Source organism: Periplaneta americana, chromosome 8 (genome assembly GCF_040183065.1).
Source record: "Periplaneta americana isolate PAMFEO1 chromosome 8, P.americana_PAMFEO1_priV1, whole genome shotgun sequence".
Taxonomy (NCBI): Eukaryota; Metazoa; Arthropoda; class Insecta; order Blattodea; family Blattidae; genus Periplaneta; species Periplaneta americana.
In genome coordinates, this window is record NC_091124.1 from 134,830,250 (window position 1) to 134,847,002 (window position 16,753).

The window sequence follows — 16,753 nt, forward strand, 5'->3', positions numbered from 1 at the left end:
TCACTCATATGGAGTGCACCTCGGCACATATGTGGACTTCGGTCCTGCGTTCATAGACATCTATGACGTAGTGCAGAGGGCGGCCACTAGAGGGAACCCAAGAGTTGGAGCTTAATCTGAGACGATTCTAACCGGCGTCGGAGTTGTATCCGGTGTGGCTTAGTGGATAAAGCATCAGCACGTAGAGCTGAAAACCCGGGTTCAAATCCTGGCGCCGGAGAGAATTTTTCTCCGTTCCATTACTCTTTCATCATAAATAAAGAAGGTAAACTTGTGAATTCTAAATGAGGCAGTAAAGCAAGTGGACAGCTTCAGATCCTTGTGGTGTACTATAAACAGTAACATGAGCTGTTGCCAGGAAGTCAAAAGGAGGATAGCAATGGCCAAGGATGCTTTTAATAGAAAAAGGAGCATTTTCTGCAGACTTCTGGAAAAAGAACTAAGGAAGAGACTAGTGAGGTGCTTTGGATGGAGACAGAAACATGGACATTACGATGAAGTGAAGAAAAGGGAATAGAAGCATTTGAAATGTGTATAAGGAGAAGAATGGAACGTGTGAAGTGGACAGACAGAATAAGAAATGCAGCTGTGTTGGAAAGAGTAATTGAAGAAAGAATGATACTGAAACTGATCAGGAAGAAGAAAAGAAATTGGTTCGTTCACTGGCTGAGAAGAAACTGCCTACTGAATGATGCACTAGAAGGAATGGTGAATGGGAGAAGAGTTCGGGGCAGAAGAAGATATCAGATGATACATGACATTAAGATATATGGATCATATGAGGAGACAAAGAGGAAGGCAGAAAATAGGAAGAGTGGAGAAAGCTGGGTTTGCAGTGAAAGACCTGCCTTTGGGCAGAACACTGAATGTAATGAATGAATGAATGAATGAATGAATAGACTTATCAGAAATTCCACAATGAATTGTAAGCTAAAGAATAGCAGAGGCGACCAAGGTATCTCAAACAACAGTAAAGAGAATTTTGCCTGAACATAATAACAAGAAGCTGAAGGAACATCAATGAGTACACCAGGGAAGAAGTGTTGATGGCGAAAGACTGCTACTAATATTGACGACTTTCATAAATGTGTGACATGACAAAAGGTTCACAAATTCTATTTTTTGCACCAAATTTCTCCTCCAGTTTCGAAGTTATTGCCCATTGTATTATTGCCATGGTTTCATATTTAACATGCCGGCATCATACAATAACGTGTGGTTTGCTTTTAAAACATAATTTTGCTGAGTGATTGTTGCTCTGTAGGTTTTACATTGTCACGTCTACTTCCTCGATAAGAATAAGCACTAGTTTGTTATACTGTTAAATGGCTGCTATTATTATTATTATTATTATTATTATTATTATTATTATCACCATCATCGATACAGATATAAGAATGACGTAGATGATGCTGATAATGGTGGTGGTGGTGGTGGTGGTGATAATAATGATAATAATAATAATAATAATAATAATAATAATACTTACTTATGGCTTTCAGAGAACCCGGAAGTTCATTGCCGCCCTCACATAAGCCTGCCTTCAGTCCCTATCCTGAGCAAGATTAATCCAGTCCCTACCATCATATTCCACTTCCCTCAAATCCATTTTAATATTATCCTCCCATCTACGTCTCGGCCTCCCCAAAAGTCTTCTTCCTCCGACCTCCCAAATAACACTTTATATGCATTTCTGGATTCGCCCATGCATGCTACATGCCCTGCCCATCTCAAACATCTGGATTTAATGTTCCTAATTATGTCAGGTGAAGAATATAATGCGTGCAGTTCTGTGTTGTGTAACTTTCTCCTGTAACTTCATCCCTCTTAGCCCCAAATACTTTCCTAAGCACCTTATTCGCAAACAACCAGAATAATAATAATAATAATAACAATAATAATAATAATAATAATAATAATAATAAATATTCCTTCCTCATTTCTCAGTTCTGACAGCTTCTTTGATAGGTTTCCTCTGCCAAGCCATATAATATGTATCCACTCAAAGACGAGGAAGTTCCTCGTGAAGTGCCATATCTGGAATATTACTGCTTTTGCATTTCAGGTACATCTCTTATTAAAGGTTAGGTTGATAATTGTGTTTTAAGTGGTTCGGTTATTATTCCTGATGCTGTTAAAATGATTGAAATATATAAACCGTTCAGAGCAGAAGTGGTGTAAGTCAAAATTGGGTAATGAGCTTTAAAGTAAAAATTCTGTATAATACGGCACAAAGTAGCAATTAATATGTCCTTCGTGCTATCCACTGACTACTAATAGTTTAAATAAATTCAATATTAATTGCAACTTTGTGCTGTATTTTACAGAATATTTACTTTAACCCTCATTACCCATTTTTGACTTGCACCACTTCTGCTCTGAATGGCTCATATGTTGTCGTCATCGATACTGCCACTGTCACCACCACCAACATAAAAAAATTAGGGAGGAAGGCGAAGGCTCAGAAAGAGGAAGAGGAACAGATAAAAAGTAACTTACCCAATTTTACTAATGCATTTATTGGTCCAACTCCACCTAGAAGACTTGGTATCTGGTTCTTCTTAATATCCTGTAGCCATTCATTTAGGACGAAAGTGACTAACTTATCAAAACCAAGTAGCCTGGAAGAAAATAATACATCATAGAAAGCAACAAGAGGTTTTATAAGTGCTAGTAATACGTTTATAATCACTGTTAGAACACGCTATTTACACTAGTCAAAAGTTGATTCCAGCATCAACTAGAACAAAAGAAAATATATTAACCTATCCAAATTAAAGCTGTGAATATAGTTAAAAATATTAGGGATAGTACATTGTATTCAGTGAGCTTTCTGCTTTCAGTGGCACAAGTTTCATATCGCTGCCAGTAGAGAGCTCTGAGTTATAGCCTGAAACATGTACTGAACTATGTCCGTGGATCTGAAGCAGCGTGCTGTGATCGAGTTTTTAACAGCAGAAAATGTAATCCCAATAGACATTCATCGGAAATTGAAGGCTGTTTATTGTGATCAATGTGTCGACATCAGTGCTCGTGCTCATAATGAACCTGGTGCAACTCTCAACTTGTGTGACAAAGTACGCAGTGGAAGACCATGTACTGCAACTGATGATGATCATCAGAATTGTGTTAATAACTCATTACAGTGAATCATTGCATAATGCAGGAACATCTGTCAATCAAGTGTGGCATATCAAGGGAGCGTGTGTAGGCAATAGTTGCAGAACTGGGATTCCGGAAAATCTACGCATGATGAGTGCCTAGAATGCTCCTTCCTCAAATGAAACAGAAGAGACTGACATTAATTTGCCAAGAGTTGCTTCTGTGCTATGAACAGGAAGGTGATTAATTCTTAAAGAACTTTGTCACAGGTGATGAAAGCTGGGTCCTGAAAACAAGAGGTCATCAATGCAGTTCTGCCACAAAGGATCACCTGCACCCAAAAAGTTCAAGGCTCTGCCACCAGTAGGCAAACTCGTGCTTACAGTCTTTTGGGATATTCAAGTTGTGGTGCAGATGGAATTCATGCTTGAAAGCGCTATCATTAATTCTGTAAGGTACTGTGAAACCCCCCCCCCCCAAAAAAAAAAAACTGAAAGCACGAATGCGAATGATTCGTTCAGATATGGAGCAGCCCCTCCTACAGCATAACAATGTGCTCGTCTGCACACTAGTGCAATGACAACAACACATTCAGTGTCTTGGTTTTGCTGTTGTTGATCATCCTTCATATAGTTCCGACCTGGCACCATCAGATTTTCATGTGTTCCCAAAACTTAAAGAACACCTGAGAGGACATCTCTTTGGTTATGATGATGCAGTGCAGATAGAAGTAAGGCTGTGGTTCATTACGAGCACGAAGAATGTTGCACAGTACTGATGTCGACACATTGATAACGATAAACAGCCTTCAATTTCTGATAAACATTTTCTGTTGTTAAAAACTCGATCACACCACGCTGCTTCAGACCCACCGACATAGTGCCGCCATGTTTCAGACTGTAACTCAAGAGTTCTCTATTGGCAGAGATACGAAACTTGTGTCACTGAAAGCAGAAAGTTCACTGAATACAATGTACTATCACTAATATTTTTAACTATATTCACAGCCACGAAAAGAAAATAGGAGGCATTACTTTTCAGGACACCCTCGTGTATTTGTCAGAGGAATTATTATTTTTAGAACCATACTGTTGTATTGCCTCAAATATAATATGACCCCAAGCTTTCAGATGTTTTAATGGGTTGGGGGGGGGGGGGAAATCTCAATATAATACAACCTACACTTCCAAAATGTTACAAGAATGAAAAAAATTATAAATATAAAGTTATTTTCAAGTTTTCAGTTACAATCTAATAGCAACATCATCTTCTGGTTGTCATTTCTAGTCTTCATCATCATTATCTTCTTCTCCTTCCTCCTCCTTCTCCTACTGCCTTACCTTCTGAATTGGAACTGGATACTTCTTCAGACTCGTAACTCTCCCACAAAATATCACCATATAATCCATGTTATTTGAAACACAATCCTTTCGAAACCTTTTATAATTGACTCTGCTAATCCCATAGCATTCTGTGATTATCCATCGGGAACAACTGCAAACTGGCTCTCTTCAATTTGTCTATTGGGGTAAGAGCATGGTCTCCTTTAAGCAATGAGTCATTATACTCTCTGTGCAGGTTATCCTTAGAGGACTTACTAACAACAATGTCTAGCACTGGAACTGAGATATCTCGTCTGGGATAGTGACTATAAATCATGTTCATTTCTGCTTTCTTGATTTTGTCAGTTGTGTGACCACAAAAAAAAAAAAAAAAACAATCACGAAATAACATTTCTCTCTTCCTGAGCAAAGCACCTGGTTGTTGTCCTCGCACAAAACTTTAAGCAAATCAGCCTCCAACTCCTCAGTCATCCAGCCCTTTCCTGTGTTCGAATTATAATATCAGGATGTAACTGCTTTTTAGCAAGGGTTTTCCATTTTAGACTACATATAGTGACAGTCTGGACACTTTGTAAAACAGACTTCCTTTACAATTGAAAATGGCTAGGCTGCAATAAGAACACAAGTACAGTTTTCACACAGCTGACTTTTATTCAAAATATGTCATACTAGTCTCGGGCCAATGTGATACTTCCTTTCAGAAACTACTTCAAACAAAACATTATAGAGCAAAACTGACATAAACTACCCATTACAGAAATAGAGCAAACAATAAACTTTATTCTTCTAACAAAAATTTTAGGGTTTCATGATATCTACAGAAATTACTTTGTAAAATTAACGTGACCCTGGCCATTAATGAAATAGAGCAAAATAGACAATCTGTATTTTTCTGTGAAAATTTTCTTTCATAGAGATGAAATAGCAATTGCGCCCTCAAGCATCCATTTCTCACTATAAACAATTTAAAAGTCAGGTATGACCACAGGACCATCCATAACTTCTCTTGTACATACAGGCAAATGTCCATAATACATTATCAGTTTACGACTTTCCCCTTGAATGGCTTGCATTCAGAATACTGTTGACTAGTTGAAAATTATACAATATTACCCCACTTTTACATTCCCGGATTTAATATTTTCCCACCTTTTAAAACACTTTCTTTCGGTCCTTTCAATTTTCCTATATTCACAATGTATTAAAATCCTCGCTTTTACGTTTTAAAAAAGACGATGTTTCTCACTATTTATGCCATGTTTGTAAGTGTGAAAATGAAACCGAAGTACCATGGTGTGACAATTAAGTCAAATTATCATGTGCAATGAACTCTAATAACCATGACTGGAAGTAGTGAAATAACCATGGATCGACCTTGAACAACATAGTCTTTGTAGGCTTGGCTTTAGCAGTATTCTCTCATAGCATCCTTTTTGAGTGTGTATTCATTCTCATTGTGTAAAGTGGTGTGAAGTTTGGCATGAGTGTTCTTTGATGATAAGTTTTCTGTTAATATTGTTACGAAAAGTTGTTCTTTTAGCTATTTGTTACGTTTAAATTTATTTGTTATTTGTTAATTGAAAAAGGAGAGGAAATCTTTTTCGAAGAAAAAATTAGAAATTAAAAAAAAGTAGACTCATTTTGCAGCACATTTGAATTGCAAATCTCTGTATCAACTTTAAAAACTATTGTGAAAAACTGGTCAACTACAACCGTAAATGCATCTGAATGTGGCCCAAATTCAAAGAAGAGGAAATATACCAGCTAATCAGAATACGATGGGCTAGAAGACATTGTAAAAAGTTGGTTCGAGACAGCAAGGGCGTCGGGCATCTCAATTAATGGTGTGATGTTGAAGGAGAAAGCACTTAGAGTGACCACCATGCTAGAGATCGACAATTTCACAGCATCCAATGGACGGATCGACAGATTTAGGAAACTATATAACATCATATACAGGTCTGTATGTGGGGAATCAAATGATGTTCCTGACCGAACTGTTGAAGGATGGACTAATGGAAAGGCAACCTTACTCGGAAGTACCAGCCCAGAGACATCTTCAATATAGATGAAATGGAGCTGTTTTTTAGTGTCTTGCCCAGTAAAACTATGGCATTCAAAAGAGACCAATTCCATGGGAACAATCACAGCAAAGTTAAGCTAACTTTGATGTTGGGAGCCAATGCTGATGGCTCTGAAAAACTTCGCCCGTTTGTGTTTGGGAAATCAAAAAAGCCTCCATGTTTTAAGAATGTGAGGTCCCTACCCACTACTTATGATGCCAATAACAAAGCGTGGATGACTTCTGATCTGTTCCGCCAGCAGCTAGCCACACTGAATGCAAAAATGGTGACGCAGAATCGAAAGATCCTTCCCTTTACTGACCACTGTCCTGCACATTCCATAGATTTGCATCTCAAAAATGTGCAGTTAGAACTCTTGCCAGTTAACTGCACAAGCAAGCTACAACCACTGGATTTGAAGGTATTTCACTCCTTCAAATCCTTGTACAGGAAGAGTTTGGTACAGCGAGTGTTAAGCCTAATGGACAGTGGTAAAAATCCTTCATCATTCAAGGTATCAATCCTGGATGCCCTGCACTTCATAGCTAAGGCCTGAAAGGATGTAAAGCAGTCAACAATTATGAACTGCTTCCTGAAAGCAGGCTTTTTCAAGAATAGTGAAAATAGCCAGCTATCAGAAGAAGAAGAAGAAGAAAGCCTGCTTCCTGTTGTATGGGACAAATTACAGGTAAACTGACTTTAGAGTTCGAACCATGTTGCCTATTTTAGGCAACAAATATTTCTTATTCTTTCTCATTTGAATAATAAACCAGTGAAATTCCACAATTTTGTGATCAAAATCATGCGGCATCATGTGATAAAGAGATGTTCTTCCTCTAAATGAAAGTATACTTCTCTTAAAACGGCATATCAATCCCCTGCTTGCTCTTGCTTTAAATTCAGTGAAACTGATGGCCATACTTTTTGTGACTTCACATGCTTTGTACTGCTACATTTCGTGTGAAATACCAACTCCATTATTACACAACTTAGTTAGGTACATATTCCAAAATTCATGGATACTTGCTACTTTTCGGATCTCAAAATGCTTTTCTTGATTTGTTTGGCATTTCTGAAAGTGCCTGTTTCTGTTTTTGCCAGTTACGCATATTGCATTCAGAAACTGTACACTCTCGACTGGCAGTCCTATTTCCGTGAACTTCTGCAAATTTAATTACCTTTAGCTTGAAATTTGCCCAGTAACTTGTATATTTACACTTATTGGAGTTTATTATAAAGCAACACAATAATAACACAAAACACAACTGAAGCAAGCAACATTACAAGAGACAAAAATTGACATTAATGCTGCTCATAGCATGCTTAAAGTTTCTAAACTATTAAAAAGAAGCAATGACAATCCACTTTTGCATTTTAAAAAGACCCAACCGTAATAAATTAAATCTTTGTTTTAAAAATTTAAACATGAGAAGTGCATCCAACATTACGATTGTATATTACTACAGGTAGCAATTAAAAATGTAATGAATACATTTTTTTCTTGCATATTACAGTAAAAAATAGGGGTGTGTACATTATGCACTGGCGTCTATTACATGAGTAAATACGGTACCGGTATTACAATAATTAATTTCTCTAGTAAACACTTTTTCTGTTAAATAAAGCCTTTAAATGCTTCTATTGCATTTCTTTTAGACATTCATGACATAATATTACTAAATTTATAACTAGACTGTAAAGTATTTAGTTTAGTTTACTACATTATCGTCTAATTAATATTAAAGATATCTCTATTTCAAAAATTGAATTCAACATTGTGATACTAGCAGTGTATGAGAGTCTCAGATGCATCTGGAGTCAATGGAAACCAATCAACCTTATCTTATATTAAATGAAAGATGAAGTGAAGATGAAGAGTGAATAATCTGGGTATACGTAAATTTTTCTGTAACCTTCACAAATTAGAATTCACGTCCATAATCATTACACTAAATAAGCTATTTAAGTATGATATATATCCTTACTTGTAATAAAATGGAATTCAAAGTGTGCCCTGAACTTCTCATGTAACAGATAGGTAAAATTATAATACTTCTAGTTACTGGACTTCAATCTAGTGGCAGAGGGGCTATGTATTTACATGTAGGTGGATGCGCATATATGCATGGTATCAGACTGCAGTTTTCAAATCAGTTGCAAGCTATTTGTCAGTGGTGTACGTAATTATGTAAGTTTAAGTTGTCATTCTTAGAAGTGTTTACTGTTCAGTGTGTGTGTAAGTGTGCACGGAAGCGTGTGTGTGTGTGTGTGTGTATTTTGTGGTCAAGTCTGTGAAGCCATGTGACTGTGTGTATTTGTACAATATATACATAAGAAACAGAAAATCGTGTGCGACAAAACGCAAATTCCGAGAAAAATGTCCAAACAGTGCAATAAGAAGACTTGCTAAAAAATTCAAATGGATAAGTTCAGTAAACGATCATAAAAAACATATAAGATGGCACATCTTTACAGAAGAAAATAGACGAGATTGACGAAAAATCTCTTAGGCACTTGGCGCCTTCTGCTCGTAGTGCAACAAAATTACTTAGATTAAAGCCATACAATATTACATGATGGATGTGGATAACTATGCTACCACCTTGGCCCAACGGGTGTCTGATACTTAGATGCATAATGAGTGTTCTGCTCTGTAGAACAATAATATCATTCATTAGTGCTTAACAATACAGGATTAACGAAAACTTACCCATGTCTGTAACTGATGCGTTTAAGTTTAAATTCAGAAGAGTTAAGTTCTCCTAGTCCCAAAAGAATACCAGTCAATGGGCCATGAGACATATCTACTCTTTTCCCTTGATAGTCTAGTCGAATGGGAACATCACGCGAAAACAGAAAGCTCCTGAAAAGAAAAAAATTCAATATTTTAATTTTATAAATTATTCTGAATAAATTTTATTTATTCAGCTTCCTCCAAGTGGAAGCTGCGTACAAGACAAAGCTTACCATAAAATTGTTGTTTATTTCTTAAATAAATGGTAGGCAAACAATTATAATGGAAAAAAATATAAAGCTCCTGAAAAGAATAAATTGAATATTTTAATTTTATAAATTATTTTGAATAAATTTTATTTATTCAGCTTCCTCTAGGTGGAAGCTGCGTACAAGACAAAGCTTACCATAAAATTGTTGTTTTTTTTTTCTTAAATAAATGGCAGGTAAACAATTTATTATAACGGAAAAAATATAAGACAATGGAGAAGGAAAAGAAAAAATACAATTATAAATAATTGAAAACGATTAAACAAGTCATCATTAATTCCAGAAAAAACATAAACTCTTACCAGTATCTATTTTCTACCAGGTGATCGTCATAGGAAAAAGGTCAGTTTATTTAAGTGTAGAGATGGTTTTTTATAATTTTTTATAGATTCCTTCACTGCAGACAGAGATATTGTGACAAGAGTTGTCCTAGATCAAACTGCTTGCAAAAATGCGCGAATATTTTTGGGATGACCTCTCTAGCCCCAATCAGTAATCCAATAACTTTGATCGATGTTAGATGATATATTTTTTTTTCCTTATAAAGTAGTATGGTATAGTGGAATTATATATATCGCATTTTTCCTGATGTAACTCAGCAGGTTGATTTTCGTATGTTTTCATCCTTACAGTTGAATCAATTATGAATCCACTTGTTGATCTTGTCAGGATAGCAATGATGTCAAAATGCGTTGTAGACCCATTTGTGGACAAACCATGGACCTCCTCTTCTACTTGGTTGTTTTTTCCTCAATCAATCACAAAAATGTTAAAACTTCTACATAGGAATCAAGTAGATCGAAGATACAGTTCACAATGCATGACTACTTTATTTTATCTTACACTTAAATATATATATTGTTTTATTTAGTATTAACATTTTATAGTCGTGACACCAGGGATCTTCAAAATAGTTTTCAGCAAGGAATGGAGAAGAGTGCACTCCTGTATTGTGCTCACATCTTTGCACTTATTGAACCAGAGTTTAACTCTTTGGTACGTTTCAATGTGTAATACAATTTTCAATGAAGTAATCACCACTTTACTGTGTGCCCAAGCATCCAGTCAAATCGGAAGGAGGTGATTACTGTAGCTACAGTATGTTATGACCAGTTTGTTTGTAGTTATGTCACAGATGCTGTACTGTTCGGATCATGTACACTGCAGTATGTTCTGAAATTCTTACTCCAAACAAATCAATATTATAAGAATAAGTAACCATGCACATTAGTACAGGGTAATTTTATTGCAACGAGTGTCTATATAGAGGACAAGTTACACAATTTGCGACTTGGACCTCATTATCATCATACTTTAATCGCTACTACAGTAATTAGTGCAAACAAGGCCAAATCACAACGTGTGCAAAGTTGCAGTGCTCTAACTCTTGTTAATATTAGTATTATCCATGGCATTGAACAGTATATTCATTTTTACAAAATATATATATATATATATTTTAATCAGATTCGCATTTAAGAGTGCATAGATGATTTGCAGATTAATAATTGTGTAGTATGCAATACTATTTAAAGTGATATTTTAATCCTTACTGCTTGGCTTATTTACCTTCTTTTCGAATTCTACAGATCACTTTTTCATTTAATTTTACCATGGCTGCTGTTTGTTCCATTACCATAAGGGAATAGTTAATCCATCTTTCTTTCTTAAATCACAAAGTTCAATTACATTATACTGTACAGTAGTGTCAAAAAGAACCGGATCGACCCTTGTAGCTGATTTCAGAGCTTTGTTCACTCCAGAGCACGATAGACTGGTAACTAAGACTTTTGTGGTTCGAAATCTGCTTGGGAAGGAAACTTTTTTTTGTTCCTTATTCAAATTTATTCCCAATACTTTTCGATTGCTGGTAAAATTCATGTTCTGGGAATAATAAGTTAATTAAGTAGTAAAATATCGCTGCAATCGAAAAATATTGGGAATAAATTTGAATAAGGAACAAAAAAAAAAAAAAAAAAAAGATTCCTTCTCAGGCAGGATTCGAACCATGAAAGTCTTAGTTACCAGTCTATCGTGCTCAGGAGTGAACAAGGCTCTGAAATCAGCTACAAGGGTCAGTCCGGTTTTTTTTTGCTACTATTGTACATATAATCCCCTCTTTCCCATGAAACACACGAGACTTCTTTGGAGGCACTGTTACACTGTGCGACACTAATCACTCAACTATACTATGTTGTGTATCGAAAGAGAATGTACTTATACACGTGCATTCTGTTCTGTGAGTGATAGGAATGACGCAATACATTTAGTTCGGTATTTCTCCAATATGGTTGAAAGCTTGGTCGCACTGTACCTGGCATCCTAAGCAATGTTGGGACTGTACAATAAGTCAAATACACTGTATTTGCACTTGACAAAAATATATTATTATAATGTACCTTTATGTCCTAGTTTCGAAAGTGAAATCCGTTTGCAATATTACCTAAAGTTTTGGGGAAAATCGATTTTGAGCAGTTTGTTCTTGGCACTGTAAACCACATGTACTGCACATGTTGCAGATCATAGTGAGTTCTCGATGAGGTGGACCTCATGTGCTTCACATCTTAAAGACAGCTATATGATCTCAGCACAGTGGACCACGATTTTGCACATGTTGCAAATAGCCATTCAAAACTTCGTATCTATTCCATACCTGCTTTGATGGAATTTGGGTCTGTAGAGTGGCAATAATAATATAGTTTCAGTAGTATTTTCGCGTTTGTGAAGTACAGTGTTATTCGGCACTCTTTGCAATTTTTATATCAATAATTGTAGAATTTGTTCGATCGATCCATCCATCCATCCATCCATCCATCCGTCAATCAATCAATGAGAAATGGGAGGAGAAACATTTAAAAGATACGCGAAAACGTGTTCTTGTAAGGGAAATTGGGGCAGAGACGAAGTGTCTATGTGAACTCCAAGCTTCTTGGCCATTTATCACACACCGATTTTCGCCATTCCATTGAAGGAACATAGAGAATTTTGAAGGGGAAAGTCGAAAATAGACGTAACCTAATAGATACCACATGACGGAAGTGAAGTTCGACAGAACAGCAACAGGGCAAATCGCCAAAGAAGTTAAAAGTCTGCACATCGAGTAGGATGCCGCAGTCCTCACAAGAGAAGGGATCTGAGCCCTTGCACTGTGTGAGTGATACTCAAGTAAATTCGCCCCAGGGTTCTGAAGGTAATAAGCGAAAGCCAGAAGACTTTAATTTGGAAAAATGCTGAAATTTGCGAGAGGAGACGTAGGTCTGTGGCCCATTTCTTTTTTGGACCCACCCTGACAAGTTGAAGCCAAGGCAGGATGAGTTGTCACAATTTAGGAGTTTTTATTAATATATGTATATATTTACATATTTCATCTAAGTCTAGTAATTTACCATATTTAACATTGATCCACTTTGAATTATATTGTGAAAAATTCTGACAAAGGCTGCAAAAACAATGATTTTTGAACTCACATTGCTATATATTTATATTAAAAATGTAATCTTATGTTTAACCAAATGAACAAATAATAAATAACGTATATAATAACTGCCGGAAAATACTAAATATCTTTAAACTAAATTGTTCATGAAAATTTAAAATTTTAACATGTAACATATAATGTGAAGCTAAGAGGGATGAAGTTACAGGTGAATGGAGAAAGTTACACAACACAGAACTACACACATTGTATTCTTCACCTGATATAATTAGGAACATTAAATCCAGATGTTTGAGATGGGCAGGGCATGTAGCAAGTATGGGCGGATCCAGAAATGCATATAGAGTGTTAGTTGGGAGGCCTGAGGGAATAAGACCTTTGGGGAGACCGTGACGTAGATGGGAGGATAATAAATATTAAAATGGATTTGAGGAAGGTGGGATATGATGGTAGGGACTGGATTAATCTTGCTCAGGATAGGGACTGATGGCGGGTTTATGTGAGGGCGGCAATGAACCTCCGGGTTCCTTAAAAGCCATAGTAAGTAAATAAGTAACATATAATGTGACCTGATGATGCTCAATGTAAGCAAAAATGTTTGTCATGTAGATAATGTATTCTTATTAGTAAGTTATTAGATAGATTTTGTAAATATATACTCGTACATATATGAATAAAAATTGTAAACTGTAACATAATGGAACAGCAAAAATGAATATAAAAATATAAATTTAGGAAACTAACCAATTAGCTGTGAAATGATTAATAAAATATGGCCTGCTTGTAGTGCTGCTCAGTGGAGCTAATACTATTGCGGAGGAATCAAAATATTATGAATAAAGCTCTCCTCCTTTAAATAGTGCCACTCATTTTTTTACAGACAGAAACGGATTTCCCCAGTGTAGCATCCATGTCTGCTTCAATTTCTGTTGGATTCATTCCCTTTTTACGAAATATTTAATGACGGCACGAAGCTCGATATTTTTCATTTTTGCCAGCACGAAGCTCGATATTTTTCATTTTTGCCAATCTGTTTGGCGCACAAACTTTAAAACCAAATTACACAAGATGTAGTCAATATGATATTATGATTTTTCGTACCTGAACTAATGTAAAATGGCCGCTAACAATGGTGGCATTGTTGACAGTTTTCAATGCCATCTATGTGTCAGGTCACGAATTTTTCTAACACACCTCGTATAATTACTATCATCATTATAATCATCAATTCTTCGCCTGTGTCTTCTACCTTATTTCTTTCTGGTAGTATTCAGCTTGTTACATTTTGTACACATTGGTCACATTGTTTAACTGCGTATTTCGTATTTCATCAGTTAACGGTTTTTCTGCCTTCTTTATCTCTCTAATTTGTATAGGCCTAAGTATAATAATAAAAGCTACTTATATTGTGCAATGAAAGAAAATGCATGCTATCTTTACACAAATAAAAAATCATGCAATTTAATAATAATAATAATAATAATAATAATAATAATAATAATAATAATAATAATAATAATAATAATAATAATATCAACATTAAACTACAACCCTGAAATTCGTTATTCTATTGTAATTTAATTTAATTCTGCATCAAGTTCATTAGATGCATAAAAAATATCGTACAATACTTTTCATTACTACACTTTCTTACGAGCATAGATTTCATGTCTAACCAGTGAGAGCATTGCAATATTTCCTGGGACCAAAACAAAGACTGATGCTTAATATTTTTAATGAAGAGGAGAGAAAGAGAGAATGGAAAAAGACACTTTATGCAACAAAATTCTTATAAATATTTTTGTCAAAAAAACCAGATGTGAATAACATTTTCATCACAGTCATGGTTTCACTAATTCTTCTACACATACCTAAAGAATATCGGTGGTGTTGGAGGTTTGTCATTAAGTCTCTGAGTTATTGACAAACTATGTCTGTGCCCAGGACTTAGGTTACTAGCATCTTCTTCCAAAAGAATGAGAAGTCTTTGAGGCTCAGGGGAAGGTGTTCTGGAACCTCCACCCACATTCACTGTCATCACAGGTGCCTGGTGTGTGGGTGTGTTGTGACGAGGAGTGTTGCATTGGATGGTTCCATGCTCTGTACATAACACAAAAGTTTCTCCTACATTTCATTGATGTGCAAGTTAATATTTAAAAATTTCTGTGCCATTAATAATAATTTTACAAAGAGTGGCAGATAAAATGTATTATTATGAAGTTTAATTGCCAGTTTACTCAACGAATGTCTCTCATATGTACCTTCATTTTTTTTTAATCCAGATATATCAGAGAAGAAATTGAAGAGGAAGAGAAGAGAATCTTGATCGATGTTTAGCCGCAAGGGAAGAAGTGTAACTTTCAGGCAGCATTCCTGAACAACCAATTTCGGATCTGGACGTACATGCACAGCAACTATTCTTATCTGAAATTTAAGAAATTTATAAATATAAATAAAAACAGTTTAGACTTCTTATTAAATAAAGATTTATTGAGGTTGCCTTTTCAGAATAATTAAGAATCGCATTCTAACTCTCCGTTAGTGTTAGCAGAGATCAGCACCTGACCCCACTCCACTAATATATACACACACAGGTAAAAACTACAAACATTTTTTTTTTCAATTGTTATAATCTAGCCTTTTCAAATCTCAATTCTTCAGAGTCTGGTTGTTATTTTATAAAAGAGGTATGAATAAACTATACTGTATATCATTTCGCCTTTTCCTTCATACCCATTTTTATTTTAAAATCATTGAAATTTAAATTCAGCAACTTATAATTTACTTAGAATGGATACTATTAAGGAGAATAAAATACTAGTAAGTAATAATTATATATATTGTAAAATGTAGTCCCATGGAACAATAACATTTTATTGAAATAAAGAGGCATTACAAACAGGTGAGAATACAAAAAGTCGATCAGGTTCAAACTGTGTCCAGATTATAATTACTTCTTCTTTCTCATGTGTGTGAGATAAATATAACTGCTGCACGAAGTCCACACCTTCACATATTTCAGATCTTTGCTTTTGCTGCATGTATAACAGAAATCTTTTTTTGATACATTCTGTATGGTCGTTCAAGTTACTCTGAGTGAACAGATTCACTCCTTCATCTTCATTGCAATGAAGCCCATATAAATGTATTGCTGTTGCATATTTCTTGTACTGGACTATACCATTTTCGACAAATCTTCTTGCGTTTACCAGTATATTATTAAGTTCTGAGGCAAGCCGTTTCGAATAATCTTTTCTTCTTGATCCCTTCTTAGAATATTGGGTTGTCCATTGCTCATTGGTCTCCCAAAATATGACATAAGAATTGTATGCTGCAAGGTCAATAAGTTGAGCAGGACTGCCAATTACCACTGACACAATTTCTTACATAGGAGTACGAGGCACATCTAGAAAGTAAGTTTCCTATTAAAAAAAAAAAGAACACACACTTTCAGGAAAACATTTATTGGCAACAGGTACAGCAATGTTTCAGCTATTTTTCAACATAGCCACCATCAGAATTGAGACACTTGTCGTATTGTGCGATCAACTTTTGTATCCCTCTGTCGTAGAACTCTGCCGCCTGTGAATGGAACTAGTGTGTGACAGACATCTTCAGCTCTTCGTCATTGCCAAAACGCTCACCGGAGGACAGGAATTTCTTGAGGTGCAAGAAAACGTGGAAATCGCTGGGAGCAAGATCAGGACTGTAGGGTGGGTGATCAAACAACTCCCAGCCAAATTCCGTCAAAACAGCTGCTGTGCGCCGAGTCGTATGTGGACGAGCATTGTCATGGAGGAGCACAA

General features: G+C 35.7%; 1 protein-coding gene across 2 annotated transcripts in view; it reads right to left on the reverse strand.

Moving 5' to 3' along the window:
• Window positions 1–16,753, reverse strand: part of Atg2 (Autophagy-related 2) — a 326,693-nt gene that overhangs the window by 19,060 nt on the left and 290,880 nt on the right. For both annotated transcript variants that reach the window (XM_069833677.1, XM_069833676.1), the window contains exons 31-34: window positions 15,209–15,371; window positions 14,819–15,047; window positions 9,219–9,371; window positions 2,500–2,621 (exon numbers count right to left, since the gene is read on the reverse strand). In XM_069833677.1, coding sequence (XP_069689778.1) covers window positions 2,500–2,621; window positions 9,219–9,371; window positions 14,819–15,047; window positions 15,209–15,371 — 667 coding nt within the window. The remainder of the gene's footprint in view (window positions 1–2,499; window positions 2,622–9,218; window positions 9,372–14,818; window positions 15,048–15,208; window positions 15,372–16,753) is intronic.